This window comes from Desmodus rotundus, chromosome 4 (genome assembly GCF_022682495.2).
Source record: "Desmodus rotundus isolate HL8 chromosome 4, HLdesRot8A.1, whole genome shotgun sequence".
Lineage (NCBI taxonomy): Eukaryota > Metazoa > Chordata > Mammalia > Chiroptera > Phyllostomidae > Desmodus > Desmodus rotundus.
This window is the reverse complement of record NC_071390.1, coordinates 39773933-39799724: the sequence shown is the minus strand read 5'-3', so window position 1 is coordinate 39799724 and position 25792 is coordinate 39773933. Positions and strand designations below refer to the sequence as shown.

At 34.7% G+C, this 25792-nt stretch overlaps 1 protein-coding gene across 5 annotated transcripts in view; it reads left to right on the top strand.

The window, feature by feature from the left end:
- Positions 1–25792, top strand: part of JMJD1C (jumonji domain containing 1C) — a 249118-nt gene that overhangs the window by 155218 nt on the left and 68108 nt on the right. For 3 of the 5 annotated variants that reach the window (XM_071221226.1, XM_045195976.2, XM_045195975.2), the window contains exons 1-2: positions 5306–5876; positions 9661–9774. Coding sequence is in view for 2 of the 5 variants with exons in the window: in XM_024561194.4 (XP_024416962.2) it covers positions 9661–9774 (114 nt within the window). In the remaining 3 variants the exon portion in view is untranslated. Of the gene's footprint in view, positions 1–5305; positions 5877–9660; positions 9775–25792 lie in introns of those variants that run through there. The other 2 variants (XM_024561194.4, XM_045195974.3) reach the window with 1 other exon arrangement.

Sequence of the window (25792 nt, the reverse complement as noted above, 5' to 3'; positions counted from 1 at the left end):
AGGACTCAAATCGACAATTTGGAACAGAAGGTAGAAATAAATGTTCAACCGGAAGAGAATGAAGAAACAAGAATTCAATAAAATGAGGAGAGGCTTAGGAATCTCTGGGACAACTTTAAACATTCCAACATCCAAATCATAGGGGTGCCAGAAGAAGAAGAGAAAGAGCAAGAAATTGAAAAAAGTGAAAACTTATTTGAACAAATAATGAAGGAACATTTCCCCAGTCTTGTGAAGGAAATAGACTTCCAGGAACCTTAGAGAGACCCAAAAAAGTTGGACCCAAGGAAGCACACACCTAGGCACATCAAAATTATATTACCCAAGATTAAAGATAAGGAGAGAATCTTAAAAGCAGCAAGACAAAAGGAGACAGTTACCTACAAAGGAGTTCCCATAAGACTGTCAGCTGATTTCTCAAAAGAAACCTAGCAGGCAAGAAGGGGCTGTTAAGAAGTATTTGAAGTAATGAAAAGCAACGACTTACATCCAAGATTACTCTATCCAGCAAAGCTATCATTCATAATGAAAGGGCAGATAAAGTGCTTCCCAGATAACATCAAGTTAAAAGAATTAATCATCACCAAGCCCTTATTATATGAAATGTCCTGTAATATTTCATATAATAAATAACTTAGAAAAAGAAGATTAAAACTATGTGAACAGTTAAAATGACAAGAAACACAAAATATCAACAACTGAACCTAAAATTAAATGTAAAACAAACTAATCAAGCAACTAGAACAGGAACAGAATCACAAAAATGGAGATCCCATGGAGGGTTATTGGTGAGGTAGGAGAGGGGGAGAAAGGGGGAACAAGGTTCAGGGAATAAGAAGCATAATTGGTGTGTACAGAATGGACTGGGGGAGGTTAGGAACCAGTAGGAAATGGAGAAGCTAAAGAACTTATATGTACGACCCATGGACATAAACCAAGCTAGGGGGGGATGTTTGGGGGGGGGTGCTGGGTGGGGGGGAGTAAAGGGGAGAGAAAAAATGGGACAACTGTAATAGCATAATCAATAAAATATATTTCAAAAAAGTAAAACAAATAATAAATAAAATTGATTTATCTAGTTCCAAAATCTTTTTTGGACATTTTATCAAAGTCATATGAAATTTATAGAGTAATTTATAGAGAAATTACATATTGTTAAAAGAGGGTTATAGGAAATAATCAAATATTCAGGATATACTGCATATGAACAAGGGAAAGTAAATCATCAAGCATGATTACTATATTAATGAATTTCGAGGTATCTACTTCTGAAGTAATAGTACTTCTAGTGATTTTTGGAAGAAGTGAATAACTTACATCAGTAGGTTAAGCATTTAATTCTAGTCATATTTGGTTTTATGCGGTGACAGGATATAAATATGACTATGTCCTAGTAACAGTATAATACAGGTTAGAAGAATTTAAATTTAGGGTCTAAAATATAGTTTTTAATTATTAATTTATTTGTGCACTGAAAAAAATGGTTATCTCAATAGCACACACCTGGAAAGTTATAAAGAAAAGTAAGTGAACCTAGTGATATTGGGAGGAAAGAAGACTAATCAGAGAGATTGTGAAAGTGAAGTCATAGAAATGACAAATTCAGGCAACTGTTCAAGTTAGAAACACGCTGCATTAGTGTTCAGAAAGTCTAGGACGAGAAGGGCACTGAACTCAGCCATAATGCTTACTAAAAAATACAGACTATTTGCATAGAATATTACATTGCTTTAGTATTTTCAGCAATGATTTTTTTTGGCTAAACTCTATGTTATTAAAATCAATGAGATGATATCTGCAAAGTTAAAAAATGGACATTCTTTTAAACTTCCCTTCTCTGATGACTGTGACAGCTATCAAGGATACAGTGGAGAAAGAAAAGGAATTCTAGTTCTCCAGCTATTAATTGAGTTCCTAACAGAGTTGTAATATTTTATTTCTGAGATTTTTCTGTAAATGTCCGTTTCCTTCTAAAAGTCTGCAAAGTGTTCTAGAGTAGGAATTTGGTTGTCTTTTTCACATTGGTGTCCCCAGGGTCAAGAATATTGCTTTGCCACATAAAAGGCATCCCATACATATTGGTTGAATGATTGTGCTACGTGCTTTAGGGAGGTAGAGAGTTTTAAAAGTCAGTAAAATTAGATTTATGTCACGTGAAAACCTTTGTAAAATGTATAGTGTATAGAAGATAAGAAACTGTGCTACACAATCTTGGCAGTACCTGGAATATCTTTTTGGATTCATTAATGTGAAGAATTATTCCTTTGGATATTACCATAATTCAAGAGGTACATGTTTCATTACATATTTTCATAGATTTCTAGTACAGTAGGGCATACTGAAAAATATTTTCCTTGAATCTAGTTAGCCTTCCTATGAGACAGTATCAAATTGAACTCCCTTAACTACTATTGTTCATCTTCTTTTCTACCCTTACATCTAAAAAAAAATATTTGCAATTGCCCTGGCTAGAGTGGCTCAGTGAGTCATCCTGAAAACTGAAAGGTGGCAGGTTCAATTCCTGGTCAGGGCACATGCTTACCTTTCGGGTTCATCCCCCTGTCTGGGTCACGTACAGGGGGCAGCAGATCAGCGGATCAATGTTTCTCACATCCATATTTTTCTCCTACCTTTCCCTCTGTCGAATGAATGAATGAATTAATATTTACAATCCTAGGCCACTGAAATTAGAGGTTTTTGGTAAAGTCTATATGTTTGGAAAAATACACTTGTTTGTTTAGGCTACTATACCTATAAAGATGAGGAATTTATTTCTTCTATAGTCCCTGATAAGTGAAACCAAAATGCTCATTTATTTTAACTCTTAATTGCACTTAAAAGGTTCTTACATTATTGGAAGAAACAGATTTTCTTCAGATAGTCATACAATGTTGCCTTCCTTTTAGCCTCTGTTTACTTTCTCACCTCTGTTGATTATTCAGCTTGTAACCTAGAAACCAGCTAAAAAGGAAGGAAGTCAGAGATGTGTATTTCTGGGCCGTAACTAGAGTAGTTTCCTCTTCCTCTAGCCTGGTTTAGCTGCCAGAAAAGACCTTCCGTTCCCCCTCCCCCAACTAAAGAAGAAAAAAGAAAAGTTAACAGTAACTCTTCAACTTTCTTCCTTAATTCATTAAGGAAGGTACATGTAAGCCATAAAGACAACCAGTTTAAAGGACTGAAATGAAATGCTCCTCAAATTGGTGCTTTTTATTGTTTGAAGGGTGTTATCTATCACAGTTAATGAATTGTGAGAACAGTAGATAATTAAGAGACTTGATGTAAAAGCTGAGCAACTTCATGCTTACTACAAAGTGGGTTCTGTATATTGTTAGTTCACTATTTTTGTTTGTGTTAGAAATTTACCAGAGTACAAGTACAAAATCACAATTACATGTTTATAAGAATATGTCAAATTAAATATTAAAATGATATTTGTGGTTTTCAAGTAGTTGCACCTTTGTACACATTCATTTGCATTAAGAATTGTGTTATTTCTTTATAGTTGTGGAGAAGCGTCTCATTTTAATCCAGCCCTGATGTAGTATGAAATTAAAATAACTGTTTTCTGTATTGATGTTTATTTTGATCTTATAAAAATTATTGCATTGTAAGTCATTATGAATATATAAATATTATGGCAGTTATTGCTGGCTAACTGTAGTTCTATGTGCTATTTGATTCTGTAGGGAACTGATAGTACTTGAGGAAACAAGACAGCTGTTTTTAAATTTATATATAATCAAACCTGAATTTATGTGAGATTGTAAGATGAATGCTAAGAAACCTTGAACTCACGTCTAAAATACAGTAAATAGTAGAAATGTTGTATAATGTGTTTTAAATTTGATAGTTTATAACATAATAATCTGCATCATTTTATGCTTTTTTGTTGTTTGGCACTCAGAATTAAGACTACTGTATTTATCCTGTTGTTATTTTGGTAACTTATATGACATCGCAAATTCTTTTCTTTCTGTATATATTTTATAGTCAGGTCTTAAGTGATTTAATTATGAATGACTTCTTTGGTTGTTGTGTATGATTTAGTATTTACTTGACTCATTTTAAAAAACACTTTGTTCTGAAATTCTGTATCTTAGAATACAAAATCAGAGTAGAAATACACCATCAGAATTTTAGAGCTATATATTACTAACATTCTTAGAATAATAATTACCCATACCTTCCATTTGTATAACAAAAAAAGTACTGATCTAGATTTTTATAAGTCCAAGTTCAATATATGGGTATACTAAATTGAAAATACCTTCTTTTCAGTAGTTAACATGATGATGTTTTTGTTTAAAATGAAACTGACAGGGCTGGTAGCTAGAAGTTTTTCTCTTAACATGACTTGATGAATTGGTTGCCTGTGTAGTATAAAAAAAATCAATGCAAATTTTTAGCGTTATTGAAATTGATATACCTACATTGGGCCAAATTTATCAGACCATTCACATACATTATTAAAAAATAAATGCTTTCTTGAACTTGCAAGTATCTGACTTTTTTTTCATATTTAGCGTATGTATTGCACATACAGCAAGCATCTTCTTTTAGATTAATCACATTGCCAGTGCTCAGGAGCCATGTGGGGCTGGTGGCTGCCATACTGAGCAGTATAACTCCAGTTTAGAAAGAAGTTAAGAGCACATTTTAGATGACCCATCAGAAATATATATTTTATGCTTTCAAATTGTAGGCTTTTATAACTGCAAGTTATATTAAATTGTTTTTTAAAAGAATGAAAATGTTTCAGTATTTTTTAAAATCTACCCAAATTATTATCAGTTTGTTCTCCTTTTTAGTTAAGTGCCTCTGAGATTGTTGGTTCTACCATTTGATTTCACTTAGACTGTTGCTCCCCAAAATGATTTTTTTCCTGAAGTTGTTTATATCAGTATATTTTTAAGGAGACGTGATTATACTAAAAATAAATCCTTTACTTGAAAACACTGAAAGTATTTTTAATGATTTAAAGTTATGTTTCATTTTTGCCAACTTGAGAGATATTTATGTAGTACTTGTTTTTCTGCACTTTCTCACCTTGTTAATTAAATCTGGGAAGCAAAAACTTTATATTTGCATTTGCTTTATTAAGGAGACAGTAAACTTGAGCTTTCAGTCTAGCCACTAGTCTGTCTTTGTCTGTTGTTAAAATTATGAGCCAGTCTCTATGGCCGCAGCCAAATGAGTAATCACCAGTAATGTGACTCGTGCTGGAAGTGACTCCATCAGCACCTGTGACGGGGATTAGTTACAGTTTACAGAGCACCGCCTCTTCCCTTCTCTCAGTGTGCCCTAAGCCAAGTAGTCGTTCTCATTTGGGTGTCTGCACTGTTGGAAGCTACTGCAGTTTGTTTCCACGCAGAGTACAGTGGGAAAGGCTTTCTCTAGCTGATGGATGGCTGTTCTCTCTATTTGGAGTATCTTACTGGTTATGTAAGCGACCTCAAGAGAAATTATCCTGACCCAGATCGGAGGATGCAGTAGTGCTTCAGCTGCAGGATTTCTTGGTCTTTAACACCACACTGCTGATGACAAAGAGCGAGTTGTAATCCTCATCACTGCCAGGGCTGAGCCAGAGCAGACAGAAAATCGTCATTTGCTCGTCGGAGACTTGTTAGGTTACAGCCTCTGCTTCGTTTTGTGGTCTTGGCTTTTCTTCCTATACAATGACGACGCTGCAAGTGATCTCAGAAATGCTTGGTTTGAGAGCCATTTGCCTGTGATTTTTGAAGACTTAAATAGTATTTAAGATAGATTAAAAATACTGCTCAAGAACAAAATGGAAATGTCAGCTATACTTCTTGACCTTTAAAGCCGGGTCGTGGATTTCTGAGATTTAAAGATACTTTAAAATTCACAAGAACAAAGTACGGTTTGTATTTTTCTGCTTCCTTTTTCTTTTGTCTTAATTTACATTTGGTTTTGCTTCTCAGTCTTAGGAATTAAGGTCACTGCCTTTTATAGATCTAGTCTTAGTGTTAGTTGTAAGAATTTTCAACTATTTCATTTGTTTAAGAAAGAGGTTTATTGTATGGGTAATTTCATAACACTGTAAGAAGGTTATTTTAAGAACTAAAGTATAATTATTTACAGGAAAATATTTCAGATTAGAGTTTTTAGAATACAATGTTTTAAGTAAATGGGGGGTGTTTTCTAAGGGTTTTTTTGTGTGGTGTATACTCATCCCCACCCCCAACTTGTTTGCTAACAGTATCGTGTTTTTCAATAGACCTGCTTGGGTGGGAATTTGGACTTTGTTCTTTCAAGTCACTCCAGTTCTGCTTTTTTTTTTTTTTTCTTTGACTTCTAAAATGTTACTTAGATTGTTTTCTGCTTCAAGATTTTCCTTTAGTGGGATTTATACCAGATTTTTGTAGTTAATGAGCTCGCGTTTTTTACTTGGAAAAGAAATTGTTAAATGTTAACCGGAGATTGTTAGAAACTCAGACTGCAGACAGAAACTCCATGATTTCCCAGTTAAATGTTAAGTGGTGAGCTTTAACATGGTTTGTTTGAGCAGCTGAGTTATGATGAAGAGCTATAGCTGATTTATTTTAAAAATGTTTTTTTGAGGAGGGCTCATCTGTTTGCCTCTTCCTCATGTAAATGGAATGTGGTGTAGCATGGAGCCCCAAACAGGATACAGTTGTTCTAAGCATTCTTCCTATAGCGTGGTAGGCCCTAGCAAAAATGCAGGCTCTCAACTAAGTTATTTATTTTGGCTGTAGACTATTTTTAAAATATGGTTAACGCCGACAGAGGACCTTAAAAGAACTCTTTAACTCAGTGATAAAATTGAAAAAGTATTGTTTCAACCATGAATATTATTAAGTAATTATTAATTTAATAATTTCAATTTCGATTTTCAAAGGCTTTTATCGATTGGAAATGCAGGGGTTTGGTTTTTTTTTTAAAGGTCATATTCTACTGTGACTTTCATCAGATGGTAACTCATTGCTTCCCCTTGGGCTATGGAAGTTCCTCATAAAATGATACATCTTTACAGTCTTCAGTTCTTAGTTATGCATGAGTTCTAGTTTCTTTACATTCCAGTCACCTATACCATTGAAATATTTAGTACAGACTCATAAAGGCTGTAGCATGCAATTGCTTTTAAACATTTGTTTCATTTTTTAAGCTAATGTTTTTAGAATGTTTGAGAAATTGCAATTTTCTCATAAAGTAGGAACCAGTCATACAATTTAAGGGTTTCCCATTTAATCTGTATTGAAGTATATCTAGCAAGTACTATGAAAACATTGAGTGACCTTGGTGGGAACATATTTGTAGTTTAAATATAATTGCACATTTAAAATTTGCAAGTCGTGGCCTTATTTTCTATTTAAGAACCATGGCATACTTTTGACCTCCATAGCTACATGATTGTTAAGTATTCTTGTATCGGTAATAGAACATTATAAAACTGGTCTTTTAACCTTTCTGGTAGCTGTGTTCTACCTTATAATGAGAAATCTGTTTTAATTTTGGCCTAGAAACTAAACTTTATTTTTTTTGTAACTCAGTGACTTAAATTACAAGTCGACCTGTTCAAATTTATCCTAAGAACTCTTGACCTACCTTAAAAAGCAGAGTTCTGAGAGATTCTCTATACAAGAATGTTTTTCATATTATAAAATGACTAGGTCTCATAGGAAATGCAAAACACCTGTATTATTTGCGTAAGAAAGAGGCACTCAGAAGGAGAAGTTTACTTTTTTTTCAAATGCTTCTTAATTGAATTGTATCTTTTAGTCACTTAGATAATACCTTTTGTGGACCTTTTTGTTAACCTTCTTGAGTTGACCTGACATGGTACTATTTGAAAAGAAATAGAGCATTTGATAAAGTTCAAAGATTAAAAGTTCTGCAGAAGGTTCCAGTGTTTTCTAGTTGACTAAAAACTAAACAGTTAAAATATGAAAACGGTACGTATTTCATGTCAATCAGTCACAAACTGGTAGACATTTTAGAGTCTAAATAAAATAAGGGCTCTTGAGTTACTTAAAAACCTGAGTCACTTCTGAGGAAAAATTATGAATAGGACTTTATGAAATGTTAATTTTAGGAATTTAGGCTTGGTAAATGAAAACGTTAAATGGCAACAGTAGTAACTACATAATGGGGGACTACCTGTTTTGAAAGTGGAATTTCTAACCTAAATAAAAAGACTTGATGCATGTGTAAGAACAATTACTTAAAAGGTTAGCCACCAGGACAGGAGAGGGAAGGATCTTCGTGTGATTCGATTTTTTAAGCATCAATACTGAACTTTCAAGTGGGAATGTAAGAATTATTTCATGTTTTAATTTAGGAAAAAGGATATTACTTGTAAGTTGACGGTGTGAATAGTGTAGAAATAAGGCATGCTTTTAGATACATATTCTCTTGGTTTTAGCTTACGTATTTGTTAGGCTCCTCAATAAATCGAATCGAAAGCTTTTTAAAGGAATTTCATAAATACAGAAATTAACTCCTTAAAAGCCACTCTGAACTTACGATTTTAAAAAGTTTTTCCTCAGAGTGTTTATTGCAATTAGCAAGACGTTCGATTTAAGACATAATAAGAGAAGGGGGAAACACTGGCTTTTGGATCTCCTGGGGATTTTTACTGTCTGCTTTGCTCACGTAAGTTAACCTTGTAGCAAGTTCCTTCATTTCATACAAGTAATTAAAAAATTGAGTTGGTTAATGCCATTTTTTAAACTTAAGATTCTTTTTATAGTAAAGGAACTGTTTGTAAGATGGTGGGGTTTTGTTTTACTTTTTACTTTCAGAACAGTATCAGGAATATAAGACATTTGGTTTCTATACAGGCTGCTTCCATTTCGAAAGTGAGGGTGATAGTCATTTAACAAAATGCATGCATAATACCTTTATTTCCTTCCTCTTCGTCTCCAGCCTTTCTCACTCCCTCCCCCACCTCAAGGCATGGTGAAATTTTCATGTAAAAGATGAGTCTTTAAAATAATCAAATGAACAAGGATTCTGATCCTCCTACCCCCTTTTCTAAGTAGTGGAGATCTGGAAAGATTTTACTGAAAGACGGGTTTTGTGTAATACTACTTACATCCCTCTTCTTTTCCTGCTCCCCTCCCCCATTTGGCTCTTACTGAAGCTGCTGGATTTTTATTTGTGCTTCGGGTAGGGATAGGGGCGGGGGTGGGTAGTACATGGGGCGGAGTTAAAAGACCAGATGCATCCTGATCATTGAAAAATCCTTGATGTGAGTGAGCTAAGAAAAAAATTACACATGTAAATTTTTAACTACTCTACTACTTAAAAAATTTTTAAAGAGTTGGGGTAAATATTTTCTACCCGGTTTACTTTTCAGAAGCAATTTCTCCTTTTTTAATCTTAGCAGACATTTTTATACACATGTATATTTAATTATATCCCTTATAAAATAAACTGGGGCTTAATATATTAGAATTTTTTCATCCTCTTTTATACTACTTTACTCCTTTTTAATAAACACAAATTCTATTGTATGGATAAAAGCATTACCCTGGATTATAATATGAAAACATATTAATTGGTACCATAAAACGATCATAATAATGACAGTAATACATTGTATTTATAAATACCCTTCATGTTTTTAGGGTAAAACCCAGAAAGTAACCATTAGAACTTTTGTTTTTCTCTCACCAGATTTTCAAACCCTTGGTTGAAAAAAGTATACCCAGTTCTATCACGGCGGTAGAATTCCTTGTAGATAAACATCTGGATTTTTTAACTGAAGATAGTGCCTTTCAGCCCTACCAGGTAAGAAATTTTAGGTTCCTTTTTAAAATTAACTATTCATTAACCTTCACTGATATTCAGATACTCTTTTAAATACTTAATTCTAGCTAACATGGAGGTATGCAGGGAACCCAGTGCAGTACATTGAATACATTTTGATTATAGGGTAAATGATTCATTTATTCAACCAACCAATATATACTGGGAATTTATTATGAGCCATGCAGCATTCTGTCAGTGGGAATGCACAAGTGAGCAAAAATAAAGTCCCTGCCATTTAAATAACATTCGTCGTTAGAAAGTAACTGGTTAGGTATTAGTATAAATTATCTTTGTCTCTAGCTCTAAAAGTTAAGAATTGAGTGAATTAATGGAATTAAATGAGATTAGTGTTTATTGCATACATACATATCAGTAGTTCATTTTCTTTTTAAGTGAGCATATTCATTTAGATCCTCATTAATTGAATAGTTAAGATTCTAAATTTTAGGTCCTAATTGTTGCAATTAAAATACAAATACATTTAATTGGAAAAGCGTTTTCTAGTAGTAGTAGTCTTTTAGATTTAAATCGTGAAGAAATTCGTTGAAAGTTGTCAGCTAAATGTTTTTAAAAATTTCTAGTGAAATACTATCAGTTAATCTTTTTTAAGAGTAGAAGTAAAAATTTCACAGAAGTTTGTTTTTGTATATTTGGATTTTAGAATAAATTAAATCCATATATTTTATAGGTTTCTTTTATATGTTTGAAATAATATAGTAATTTCATTGAAGGAAAGGGTAAGTGAACTAGTTTGACTTTTTCTTACATGAAGCCGAAAGTCAGTACTCCTACTTTATTTCAGAATAGTTACTCTTTTTCAGTAATAGAGAGGCATCATTTCTATGGGAAGAACACGCTCTGGAGTTAATGAGCAGTGATTTATTGCTTGTAGTAATACTTAGGAAATTAATTTTTTGCCTTTTCTGTTAAATCTACGAAAATGAGATAGTGTTCTCAGTTAAATATTACTTCCTATTTTAACGTCTACATACATGTGTTATGGTCTTTTCACATTGTTTTTCTTATTTCATTAAATGGCTTCATTTTTGTCCTCTTAGCTATTGCTCTTTCCATGTAGCCAAAAATTCATAGCAAATCCCAGGTTAATAGTTGAGGTGTTAACAGCTTTTTCCTTGGGTTTTGTTTTGTTTTTAATTGTAAATGCCAAGTAGCTTACTATATGCCTTAACTATAATTTATTTCTTTTAGTGGCAATCAGACTAGGCAAGTCCATAGCAAGCACTCTGGAAGTATCAGCTTGGATTTGATTTAGAGAAGTGAAATCATTATGTAGAAATTACTTTAAAAATAACCTCTTGTGCTAGGTGGCCTAATACTCCACAGCATGTTTATTAAAAATTGTAATAATTGAAAGAATATTAACATTTCATAGGTTTGTGGGGGGTTTTAACATTTTTAAACTGTTTCGGCTTCTGATAATGTTATCATTTTATTAAAAATAAAGGTGCAAGAGCTACTCTTACTTGTTTTGGTGAATCGTATGATTATCTTTGTTAGTTAGCTGCTTATATTGCTCTGCTAGTATAGGTAAATATGACCCAAAAGGGATGCTGTATTTTCTACAGGTAAAGTGATTCACTTGACGTTTTAACCATTTGTGTTTCAGGAATTAAGTGATTTTGCAGTTCTTAGAAATTGGAAGGAATAAGAGCACTTGATTTAGGATCCAACATATCTCTAGAATTTCTTGTCAGTTTTAGGAATAATAGTTTACAATAGAGCTTTTTGTGTATGTTTTAATTTTTATATTTAGTATTTTTAATTAGATTAAAAATCTGTGTATATAATAGATTCCTGCTGCAATGTTTTGAATGAAAATTTACTCCAAAGACCTAAGATGGTTCAGTCTAGTTTTTCAAAAATATTCAGTTTTAAGTGAATTTGTTAAATATGGACACATTCTAGGGAAAGGAAACAATTTTAGAGTTAATATAATTAAAGACCCTTTATCCCAGAATGCTTTTCTCTAACCAGTTGTCCAAACAGTACATTAAATTCCTTGACATCTTAAACATGGCAGCTGTTACTGGCATCGATTTCATAAATAGTGTTTCAACATATCTTAACCTTAAGGTGATCCCATGTTAATCAGAAGGGTTTGGAGAAAATTGAACAAGTTTTATAAATGGTCTCCCGTTTTCCTACTTTAAATTTCGTGAGACAGTTTCTTCTGAATATGGATGTTAATTGTCCTGTATAGATTTATTAAGTGTGATGCGGAAAAGTCTTCTTTGGAAATGGCCTTTGTGAATACAGTGATGAGCACACATAAGTATTGGTTTAAAAATTCCCACAAATGATGCTTTGCTGTGAATCTAATGAAAATGTTTTTGTAATGGGAATTTCCATCTATCATTTTCTCCTGCTTGAGTTCTCAGCATTTTATTCTGTAGAAGTATGCTCACTTTAGTTTATAGTTGCACAGCTCTTTTTTTTAATATATCAGAATGATAACACCCTGTAAAGTAATGATTAAGAAACAGATGGCTCGGAATTGACAGATATTTTCACTTTTAGGTCACTGATTTGAGTCCTTCACTTATGTCTGAATGATTTCAATGCATTGAATATCAGGTGGCATGTATTAAGTTAGTTGATTTAGCCACTTTTTTAGATGATGTGTAGTTGGGGAATTTGCGATGCAACCATCATAGATTGTAGTTTTCAGTAGTTTGGAAAGAAAGGTGAATAAACAGAAAAACCAAACCACCATCTTATAGACAATAAAATCGATGCATATTAGCAACTGAAGCAGCTTACCATGGCATTTTTACTTCTATTTTTTCATTCCTCTGTACATAAATTAGTTTCTGCTTCCGCCTTTTAGATTTCCTGATAATCCCCGGCTACAGTTGACTATCTTTTGAAGTAAAGGGGTAAGGGAAAAGAGAGGAAGTAGGAGAGAACTCCACAGATTCTACTGTCTTACCTAGCTGGGAAGAGAGAAGAAAAAACAAATAATTGATTTTTAAAGATGCTTTTTATAGTTTTTGGCTTGTTGTTTGAGTTATGATTTCTTTAGTACTGTTGCTTTACTTTGGAAGGTAATCACAGAAATTTTTTAATATTTCCATTTTGATCAAACTCATAAGAAACCGTTTCATAATGAACTTTTAGCATGATTTTGAAATCATCTTGTCCTGAATTTTGGCAAGTGGCCATGCACACCTACAGTTTTCAGGTTGGTTGCTTCATAGAGGATATAGAAATTGTACACGACTGATAACCAATTATTTTGGGTTAGTCTGCTTTACTAATCAAGTATTTCTCAGGTATCACAATCTTCTTTGCTTTTAAAAGATTTTATTTATTTATTCTTAGAGAGAGGGCAAGGGAGGGAGAAAGAGGAGAGAAACATTGATGTGTGAGAGAATATTGATTGGTTGCCTCTCACACACACCGCATCCAGGACCTACCTGCAACTTGGACGTGTGCCCCTCACCAGGAATCAGACCAGCGACCTCATGCTTTTCAGGCCTTGCCCAAGCAACTGAGCTACACTGGTTAGGGCCTCTTTCCTTTAAAGGTAATAGAGGCATAGTACAAAGGGCACTACTTTGAAACCATTAGAGATTTGAAGCAGAATGTACCTATTTAAATTATACTTTATATTACTTTGTTTTAAAAATTCATCGTAGTGAGACATTTTCACTAGAATAAGGTGGAATCATCCAAGACCTGAAGGAATGATCCTGTCTGAAGTTCTGGGTTATAATAAGCTGATAGATACAGTTTGGAGATAAGACTATTAATACTACAGGGTATCATTATAGAATAGGCATTGAACTACCTTGCTAAACATTAGATATAATGCTATTGTACTGTGAATTACTGATTGAAGGAAAAAGAATGGGTGGAGCAAACCTTAGTATTTTCTTATGACCTGCACTAAATATTGCCTAAAGAGTTGAACAGAGAAGAGTATTACATTATCTAGCTAATGCCTGTGTCTGGACTGTATCAGATCTGTGTATCTCATCATTCTGGAGTCCTTAAGTGAGAAAGTTCATTTCCCAGTTTGAGTTCATTTTGATCCACAATTTTTCCATCAGTGACTATAGAAACTTATTGACTGATTTCAGAATATTTCTAAGATAGTTGTTGCTCAGCACATCTGGTTGACTAAAAATAGTTCAATTGATTGCCTAGGATAAGTTACCAGTAGTTTATGGAGTAGAGTATAGCAGAGATGATGTATTTTTTCCTTTTAAATTTTCATTATTGTCCTATGGAGTTTGGAATTCCTTCACAACCAAGCTGAGATAATGTGAGCTGAAATACAGCCCTCAATCAACCAAGGTAAACAGTTAACTGGTGGTTTGTTCCTAGCCAAATGTTGTGTTTTTAATTAAATATTTGACATAGGTGAGCCATTGACACAAGTTTAAAAATCTTGTTGGTAGTAATTTGTCTTAAAAGCACATTTATTCCCTGGGGTACTAAGATGATACTGCTAATAGTTTATAGAAGGAAACAAACAGAACTTTGTGTTAGCATTATTTTCGTGGGTAGAAAAAAGACATTTTCTTTACTCTAACTTCCGTTTGTAGTAACAGATATATCACTTCAGAGCATTTTAAAACTATAAAGTTCCTATAGGGGAAATGGAAATTTGACCTAGCCCAGGATTTATTGTGTAGTTATATAAATGTTTCTGTCCCAGAATTCCTCTGATTTGTTTTCCTTTCTTTCTGGTATCAAATTGCTACTCCCCCATTAATTTTACTAAAAATAAAATAGACTTCCAGAAACTGCCCAGCAAACTTGCTGGGTTTTTTGTTGTTGTTTTTGCAATAATGGTTAAATTTGCTATGGTAGAAATTTATAAGAAACACTGGAAGCACATCTTCTATTAGGATATGGGAGTGGAACACACCCGTACCCGCATATGGCCGTAAATGAGAGCATCTGCATTGTAGTTGTGATAAGAGTAACAGACCCGGAGCGGAGAAGAAGGGGTTAGAGCCCTTAGTGTTCCACTGTTGACTCGATTCTCCCCTAAAAAAGGAAGTCTTTAAATGGAACTTTTATGCTTAGGTTCTACTTCCCTTAGACTTACCTTTAAAATGTTTTAATGTCTGGCCTTGGAAACATCCCAACTGACTATTCATTTAACAGTTATTTAAATTCTGTGGTTTTCCCATTCACAACATCCTGCTAGTTGCTTAATGGTTTTTAAAAGTTGGTGTCTTTTTTTTTTTTAAGGAGTTTATTATAATCTATAACCAGAACTTGTATGAAAAACAATTTCCATTAATATTTTGATTTAAGTAGTCATAAAATACATAGTGGAGGCTTCAAGAATGCAAAAAAAAAGAAGTCAGTAAAGATTGAAATGGTTAAAGAAGTCTGATGAAGGAGGTAAAATTTGTATGCAGATGGGAGTGAAAGATGGAGAAGCTAAGGCAGGCATTTGACAGGAGAGACAGCGTGATCAGTGATGAGAGTGATCAGTAGGTTTAGGGGAAAGTAGAGTATCAGCCTAGCTAGAGAACAGAGTTGGATTTTGAATAGTAGACATCATACTAATAAGTAAGTATTCTGGGGTCAGATAAAAAAGGGAAATGATTGCTAAGTGCAGTTACTAAGTGGCTTTTATCTAGTAGGCCATATGAATCATTGGAAGTTTTGAAGTAAGAGAGTAACAAAATTTTCTACATAAGTGGCATCTGTTTTGTAATATAGCAGAAGCAGCTAATTGATTGGGTCTTCACTAGAGTCTTTTGTCCTAGAGAATCATCAATCTAGCATAGTTTTTAAGTGAGTTTTGAAGTCAATTCATGCAGACATGGTTTAAAATTCTAGCTTTTTTGTTAATTTGTGACGTTGGGAAAGCTTAAAGCATTCTAAATAAATGGTTTCCTCATATATAAGATAACCATACTATCTCCCTCAGAGTTGTTAATAAGCATAAATAAAATGATATATTAAAGACCTTATTAAACTCCTTTTGTACTATACACTGCAACCATTGGACATTACTCTGCCACCACTGGGCCTCTTACTTTTAACTATCTTATTTGTCTCCTCTGGAAGGAACTCTTGCTGTTCTTTCTGCAGCTGGTGCTAGATAAACTTTATCACTGTCAATTCAAGGTATGGTCAATGTAAAACAGAACAAGTCTTCATAGTAGTGTTCCTTCTTCTCTCTCCCCCTTTTAAGAAGTGTATTTCACCCTGGCTGGTGTAGCTCAGTGGATTGAGCATGGGCTGCAAACCAAAGGGTTGCCAGTTCAATTCCCAGTCAGGGCACATGCCTGGGTTGCTGGCCAGGTCCCCAGTAGGGGCCATGTGAAAGGCAACCACACATTGATGTTTCTCTCCCTCTCCATCTCCCTCCCTTCCACTCTTTCTAAAAATAAATAAACCTTAAAAAAAAAGATATATGTTAATCTATCGAACTTGCATTAAAAAAAAAAGTGTATTTCGGTAAGATTCCATGCTGACTTCTTAACTATTATTTTAAGAAAACGATACTAGAAAAGATGCAGAACCCTATTGTGGTATTGTCCACAAAACTCCTTTTTTTCCACAGGGAAAAGCACAAGTTCCGTTTGCTGCTGGTAGTTATTTTTCTTTCAGAAAGTGTGATACTCAGTCAAGTAACAGAATTGTTTGGGGTGGTGGTTTTTTTGTTCGTTTGTTTTGTTTGTTTTTTGTTGGTTGGCTTTGGACTAGTAAGGCCATGTTGGATGAGTGCTGCCAGTTTGGAAGTCCTCTAAGCATTGAATAAGAATAGAACTAAATGACCTTTGAAGCTCCTTTCAGAGGATTTCAGAACACTTAGGGTCACAATTCTGTGAACTTGCTCAAGGTGGAAAACACAACCATTTCTGAGCAACGTTAACTTACTCATGTTAAATTCCTATTTTAGTCTCAGGGATAAGACACATCAAACCTAAATCTAGGTTTATCTCAAAACAAGACTATTGAGTTAGGCAGTGTCAATGCAAATCATAATTATGCAAAATTGTAATAACAGGATTGTTTGGATTAATAGTGCTTAATGAGAGCTTTCTATTCTGTACTTTTGTATATCTGTTTCTGAATTGTATTTTGACAGAAGTTGGGCACATTTCTCACTTAATCCCTGAGTTTTTATATGCATCTCTCTTTATTTTACTTTGTCTTCATGTTAGCATTTGATTGAAGTTTAGATGTGCCTTATTGCCATAAAGTCATTAAAAATGAAAAATGTGAGGCTGAAGGATGACTGTGCCAAGAGTATAAAAAACAGAGGATCGTAGCCATAACTGTGAACTGACTGCTCGTGGATTATTGGCTTGGTAGGGTCAGCATCTGTGGGGAGGCCTTGGCCTGGGGGTGGTCTAGAAGATGAGGCCAGAGCAGGAAGCTACTATTGTGTAGTACTTGGCTTTATTCCATTTCTAGTCAAAAGTGACAGCTTGCAATAGTGGAACCAAGCTGAAGCCTAAAAAGTAGAATGGACTATTAGAAAAGGGGAACCAGTAACTAAAACAGAGTCATTGTACTTCCTTATTTAAGTAGGCTTTTTAAAAATTTAAAGTTGCTACATCATGTTCTAATTTTCAGTAATGTTTGCCCTGTACTCTGTTTACGTATTCCTTTTATCTCCCACCTTCCTGATTTTATATAGCCATAATTTCAGAGGTAGTTATAAAACATGAATATTAAGGTCCCATAAATCCAGTTATGTTGATTTACCCCAAATGCATATTTGCTGCCATTAAAAAGCGAGTTCTTCATTTGTAAAAATTGGTTGCAAAACTTGTGTGTTGAAAATGTATCCATGGAGTCCAGGAACATGTTATTTTGACTGAAATTTGGCCCCAGTATGAGCTGTTCTGCAATATTCAGATTAAAACATTCTTAAGTCACAGTCTGCAATAGTTCTCTCCTGGTACCAAATCTGTTATGATCATATGCTGAAAAATCTGCCGGTCTCTTTTTAATTTTTTGTGCCTGCTGTTACGAATTTAAAGTATGTGAAATTATGTTGTAGACATCAGATTCCAAATATTCTAAGCTATCGCTAGTTACTATTGAGAAAGACTTTCTGGTTTCTGCCACTCAAAATGGGTTCATAATTTTTATTTATTCCATTTACCCAATTGCAAATCCTTACTTAAGAACAGTCATAATATTTAAAATCTCAAAATTAAAATTTTATTTCTTACTAACATTTTACATTATAAAGTTTAACAATTTCAAAAATATTTTCATGTACATTATTTTAGTTAATTTTTATGTTAGCCTTATGAGGAAAACGGATTGTATTATTATCTTAGTTTTGTGTAATGCTTTCAGGGTATATTAATTTATTTAATCCACACAAGTCTCTGAGAAGTGTAATTTATAAATGAATAGGTAGCAGAAATACAAACCCACTTAACATGAGATTAAATTTTAAAAGGGTGTGGATATTATAAAGACTTAACAGGCAATTTCATGGATATCAGACATCCATAGCAGGAACATACAGCTAAACCTCACTCAAAATGGAATTAGGAACTACAAAGCCAGGAACTCAAGTCACATACTCTATGCCTTCTTACCCCCTTCCTCAATCTCCTTTCTGCAGACAGGTTTCTTCTGCTTACTCATAAGTTTTGCTTCTCATCATACTAGTTTCCCTGTGACTTTTGTGTGTCTGTTTTGATTCTCCCATCTCTCCCTCCCTCCCCCCTTACAAGACCTTTTAGATATAATACTTGTGTTTTCTTATTAAAGCAGAAAATAGAGTATAAGGGAATGGATGGCTTTGAAAGGAGAAGTAAGAAATACGAGGTAGGGAAAGAATATATGATAGCAATTTTTATAGACAAAGAAAGTGAGCTTTGGGGAAGTTTGACTTGGCATCTAAGTTCACACAGCTAGTGGTAACCTCAACAGAACTTGAACCAAAAACTTTAGAATCCAAGATGTTTCTACTATACCACACTGCCTTTGTAAGCCATGAAATGGAAAGTGTCTCTTATTTACACATCATTCTTTTGTTTGACACTTTATTTTTCTCAGAATTGATGTCTTTCCTAAATATAAGATTAACTTTTCCCTTAATTTTATTGCCTGCACAATTTCCCTAGACTTTTCAAACACTGGCATCAAATTATACTCCAAAACTGTGTCCTTCTCAAACTCATGTATTTGTTTCCTAGGCAGAGAATCCAAACAGATGAAGATGTTTTGCACTCTCCATACTTTCGTAGCTGCCTAGGTTTTTCTGTTGTGCACACAGGTATCTTGAGGTCCTAGATTTGCTTAAAGTTAAAACTGAAAGATAATTACTTTAAAATGAAGCCCTTTCAGCCTCTTGTTAAAAGGATTATCTTTGAAATCTAAATCTTCCTAGGCTTCAGATTAAAGGCAAACAAAATTAGGCCTTAGTCAATAAAAAATAAGTATTGGGGACTGTTTATTCAGATATTGAGGGCCTCCTGTTTTATATTCAGGAAGACAATTACGCTGCCTTCATAGAGCTTATAATCTAATGGGGGAAATACACATACAAAAGTAGAAATAGAACTATAGGCAAAATGTAGTTAAGTAGCAGACACCAGGGAGGTATAAAGAATCCACCCTGGTTGTGTGAGAGATACAGAGGGGACATCTGTATTAAGTCGTCTCGGAATGAATATAATTGAGTTAAGCCACTAGGACAGCAGGACTGGCTGTAATTACATGAAATCAAACAGATAAGCAGAATGTGAATTGTATGCTCCTCTTGCAGAAACCCTAACTATACCTTTCCCGTGAGGGTGGAATGGTGAAGAGAAGGAGCCTTCGAAACCATTTTTAGTTGGGTTAGCCACCTGACTGACCTCAACTTCCTTGTCTTCATGGAATAGTGGATAAAGGACATTTGTTGAAAAGATGCAAACCATGAAAGTTACCATTTTAACCATTAAAGTATAAATTCAGTGACTTTTAAGTACATTCACAACGTTGTACAACCATCACCACTTTCCATTTTCAGAACTTTTTCATCATCCCCTCCGGAAACTCTGTATTCATTAAACAGTAACTACCCATTTCTCAATACCCTCCTCCCCCGGCTCTTGGTAATCTCTGGTCTACTTGCTTGGTGTATACTTCCTTGCCTATTCTAGATCTGCATATAAATAGAATTATACAATATTTGTTCTTTTTTTTTGGACTGACTATGTCCTTAAGTTTCACCCATGTTATAGCATGTCAGAATTTTCTTCCCTTTCATGGCTGAATAGTACTCAATTTTATGTATATACCACATTCTGTTTCTCTGTTCATCTATTGACGTGCATTTGGGTTGTTTCCACCTCTTGGCTGTTGTGAATAAGACTGCTGTGAACATTGGTGTACAAATACGTGCTTGAGTCTCGCTTTTTCAATTCTTACGGCTGTACACACCTGAGAATGGAATTGCAGGAGCATTTGGAAATTTGTCTTTTTGAGGAAGATTCAAACTTTTCTACAGTGTCTGCACCATTTAAATGCCCACCAACAGGGGTCCCAGTATCTCAATGTCTAAGAATACTTGTTGCTTTTTATTTTCTTTTTAATATTTTATTTTATTTATTTTTAGAGAAAGGGGTAGAAACGTCAGTGTGTGGTTGCCTCTCGTTCACCCCCAACTGGGGACCTGGCCAGCAACCCAGGAATGGACCTTGACTGGGAATCAGACTGGCAACCCTTTGATTTGCAGGCCAGCACTCAATTCACTGAGCCACACCAGCCAGGGCTATTTTCTTAATAATAGTCATCCCAAAGGGTGTGACGTTCTTTGCCCATTTATAGTTGGGTTTTTGTTGTTGTTGTTGTTGTTGACTTGAGTTTTATCAGTCTCCTATCAGTTGCTTTGCAAATATTTTCTCCCATTCTTGCTTTTTTTTTCTTTCAATAATTTTTTAAAAAAAATACTTCATTCTTTACAGTTTCTTAGTAGTTTTTTTCTTAATCCCCACCCAAGGATATGTTTTTATTGATTTTAGAGAGAAGGGAAGGGGGAGAAAGAGAGACAGACAGAAGCATCAATCAGTTGTCTTTGTATACTCCCTGGCTGGGATCAAAGCTGCAAGCTAGGCAGATGCCCTGACCAGGAATCAAACCTGTAACCTTACTGGTGTACAGGATGACACTTCAGTGAACTCAGCCGCTCAGCCAGAGCCTCAATAGGTTTTGGGGAGGGGGGAGGGGTGTGTTCTGATTTGCTTTTGGTTTTTTTGACTTACAATGTTTTTTTAAGTTTGATAAAGTCCAATTTACCATTTTTTTCTTTTGTTGCCTATGCTTATGGTATCATACCTGAGAAATTATTACCAACTTCAATGCCATGAAAAATATCACCTAAGAGTTTCATAGTTTTTGTTCTTGCATATGTTTAAGCTTCTGAACCATTTAAAATTAATTTTTAATATGGTTGTAAGGTAAGGGTCCTACTTAGCTATTTTTCATGTGGATATCCAAGTTTCCAAAACCATATGTTGAAAAGATACATCCTTCCCCCATTGAATAAGTAGTCTTGGCACTCCTGTTGAAAATCAGTTAACCACGTATTCCAGAATTTATTTCTAAGCTCTCTATTTTGTTAGTCTAATATGTCTGTCCTTATGCTGGTACCACACTTTTAATTACTTGGGGTACCACTTTGTTTCACTTCTCTACTATTGTATGATTTGTCCAAATGATTGTTAACTCTATAAAGATAAATCCTTTAAAGTATACTATTCTGCTTAACTATTAAATTTCTGAAGCACCTTGATCAGTCTTTGGAGTGTAACTCCTGTCATGTAAATTAATAGACACAAGCCTGCCTTTTAGAGAAGTTGTGTTTTTAAGATTCAAAGAAAAAAAGGCCCAGTGATTGTTGAGCTATAACATAAAGGCATTCATTTATTGCTATGTTCCCATCACTGTGCTAGGTATAAGTATCTTTCAGGTCGGGGAGAGCCTTAAGTACAATTATAGCACCATGCCGACAGTTCAAAAATAGAGGTATATTCATAGTGTTCTGTGCTTTGTAATCAATTGATGCAGTAATACCACATATTTGCCTGTTTCTTTTTTATTGTTTTATTATTTTTTTTCTCAGAAGACAAGGGTTTCAAAGACAGAAAAAGATAAGGAAAGCTAACAGTGTTTCTGAATTAGGGAGTTGTCTTAGTATTCGCCAGAGAAACAGAACCATTAAGATGTGTGTGCCAGCAAGCATTTGTGTTGAGAGAAAGGAAGGGGGGGGGAGGGTAGTTTTTAAGGAATTCACTCATGATTTCGGGTGCTAGCAAATGTAAAATCCGTAGGGCAGAGCAGCAGTCTGGAAATTCTGGCAACAGTGTAAAGGCTGTCTGGAGGCAGGATTCTTTCTCTGTGCTCGGCCTCATTCTTTTTTCATGAGTCCTTCAACTGATTGGATGAAGCCCATGCACATTATGGAGAGTAATCTGCTTTACTCAGTCTACTGATAGAAATGTTAATCACATCTAAAATATACCTTAACAGCAACATCTAGACTGTTTGATGAAACAGCTGAATACCATAGCCTCGCAAAACTGACAAAAAGTTAACAGTCATAGGTACTCTTGAAATTTGATTCTTTGCTTTGTGGTGAATTGTAGGATGGTAAGCATCTCTGGCTTTAGCATACTTAAGTGCCTGTTGTCCTCTTTCCAGTCATTATGCTAACTGGAAAAACCATCCCCACACATTTTCAGCGCCCCCTCTTTATTTAGAGCTATAAGACTGTAAATTAAGAAAACTGAGAAAGTGGAAACCTTCAAAGCAGTCTTGTCAAGTCAACTTAGAAGATAAGAGGTCAGCAGGCAATGGCCTACCAATTGCTGCCAGCACCCTAAATGTGAGAAAGTATTATTTTGTTCTGAATGTTACCATAGCTCTACTCTTCTCTTCAATCTCAATACTGTGATGTTTTATTCTCTCTGTCTATGACCCCTTACCAATTCAGGCTAATTCCAGATCAAATTTTTTATTTCACTCCCACATTCTCTGAGATCTTTAGACCAAGTTATTTGATAAAAGTGATTTAATTACAAATGGGGGTAACATGCTTCCATCATATTTGCACTGAAATAGGGATATTTATATATCTCAAATTTGTGAGTGATGTAAGATAGTTTTTTTTAATCTACTGCTTTTCTAGATTTTGGGGGAGGGCGCCTGGGAGTTAGGTATTTTGCAGGGAAATAACATGTCATTGTTCCCAGTTAATAACCCTTCACCCCTCTACCATTTATGCAATAACCATTTTTGGAAATAGAAAATTCTGTGCAACAGAGTTGAATAAAAAATCTAGATACATAAAGTCTTCTCATGTACATGGGGACGGACCCAACAAAAACCAAAATTTATTTATTAAAAAATTGTGTATTTACATGTTTAAACCTTCAGAGTACTCTCCATTTGATGCAGTACACCTATCAAGGACTTTTTTTTTCACTGCTTGAAACAGTTTTTGAACTTGTCAATTTTGATGCCTTTTAGGGCTTCTGCCGTTTTTTTGTTTCACCTCTTCCATATTGGCAAAACATTTCTCTTTGAGGACTTTTTTCATTCCTGGAAACAAAAGAAGTTGCTAGGGCAGATCCCATGAATAGGGAAGATGGGGTACAGGGGTCGTGCTGGTTTTGGTCAAAAACTCAGGGCCATCTTGTTGGCAGGTGTGCTCATAAATCACTCATCATGAAAAGGGCAGAAGCACTGAAAGGATCTTCAAAAATTCGCTGAAGCCAAATGCAGCCTGTCAAAACAACACCATTTGGTACACTGATACAGGTGGATGCCTAGAACACTCACCTAGCTGGAGAAGCCTGTACTACCAGGGACCTACCCTCCAGAAGATAATTCCAGTTTTGGAGAACCCCTCTTGAAGATCTAATACAATCTTCAAACTTAACAATCTTTAAGACATTCAGTATGTGAACTTTCAAAATGTAGTACATACCTGAACCACCTCAGAAGGATGGGTTTATATTGTTTGTGCCACATGGATTCCTGTTTTCAAGGAATTAATTTCCATTAGGAACTAACAGTTCCATCCAGTGCTTATCCAGGCCCATTGTTAAGAATTTTTCTTTATGTGTATTGCATGTGTGTTATGTCAGGCAAACCTGAGTCACTGAGTAGCATCTGACTGGCGTACTGGTAGTGTTTTTGAAGGACTGTAGGCTCTGCTCTGGCCACGAGTGTGTAGTTAATGATACTCACTACCAGTACTGTACAGAAGAGGGCTGGACTACTAATTTGTTTTTTATTGGTTTTGATCACACCCAAAGTATTTCTTTTTTATTCTGTCATGTTCCATAAATAGGTATAAATAAACATTTGTACTTAAATTTTTATGAATTCAATTTGGATGATGACATGACTTGGGTAGCTCTCTGCCTTTTGCCCCAGAACTCCAAGGACTTCAAAATGTCTGAATTAGTGCTAATATAATTAAAGCCAAATAGTTTACAAACTAATCAAACTTAAAAACAGAAAAGAACCAAAATCAGCACCAACATTTAAAGAATAAGTTGCCAAATTTTACTGATGCTCTTTTTAAGATATCTAGTCGTATCCATATATATACGCAGTTAAATGTATCTTAGGAAATTTTGGCTCTTGGTGGGGAAACAAAAGTTCACATCTCCTACAGATGTCAGAACTTGGTAGGAGAGCAACAGGCCGACTTGGACTCAGATGCTGAGTTCAACTCTGCTGCTTTCTGCCTGAAATTTTAGACAAGACATAAAACCACATAACAGTTTTTTATTTTTCAGGTATAAAATTTGATATGTAATTCCTGCCTCACGATAGTGTTGCCATGGTCTATGAGACAGTATATATGAAGGAACTTTATACCACTTTGTGATCAAGAGAACGGATATATGGTAGGAGTTCAGAAATAAACAGGTCTGCTTGGACAACTCTCGGTTCACGATATGTGTACTTCCAAGAAGCCCATTAAGACGAATTGTTTTTGTGAACCCTTAGCAGATAAACTAGATGTCACTCACAGACTTTACCACCTCAACAGTGGGTCATGTAATTGTTGAGTTTCCTACATGTTTCCAGGTTTTTCGTTGTTTTTTCCCCCCAGCCAAGGCACCTCTCCTATTGTATGTAATTGCAACCATTTTTGCCAGTACCTTATCTCCCTTATGCCTTTGTCTTTCTGTCACTTACACCTTTAAAGTTCTTATTTTTGGAAAGTACTACTATTTTTATTTCATACCCTAAAAATGCCTTCCCTTTTATTGGGAGTCACTAGTCACATGGTGGCTTTTTAAATTTAGTTAAGTACAAGTAAATTAAAAAATGTATTTCCTTAGTCATTTCAAATGCTGACATAACCATATGTGGTACAGTGCAGATACATACAACATTTTTATCATTGCAGAAAATTTTTTTGGAAAGCCTTACGCTAAAGGCGTAACACTTCAGGAGAAAGTTCCACCCATGTATTTTGGTGTTCTATACTAAAGGCAGAGCCTTTAGTACCAGTTGGTATCATTTTCTATGCTCCTTTTCAGCTTCCACTTCCTAAACGGGTTAATTCCAAATTCTCTCTACTCAATTTCCTTCTTTTCTTTTAGTAGATGACCTTTCTCCTGTAGCACAACAGCACAAAGGAAATTGAGGTTACAAGCAGGAACCCCCTTAACTTCCTGTCCTTACACCTATTTTTGTATCTTTCTTTATTTCCTTTTTTCTTATCTCAGATACATTCCTTTTTTCTATGACTAATTCAGTTTTATAGACATTGGTACAGGTCCTAAGTACTTAAGGTACAGCCACAAACAAAACAAAAAAAATGCCTGCCTTTGTGTCGCTTATCTTTTAGTAAGAAACAGACAGCAGTCAAAATAACTATTTTAGTATATTATTAGAAGACCGTAAGTGCTACAGAGAAAAACAAAACCCAGTTGGAAGTGTTAGCTGAGATAGAAAAATAGAGAGGCCCTAAAATGAAAACATTGAAAGACTAACAGTGAGACAACTATATGTAGGTTAGTAG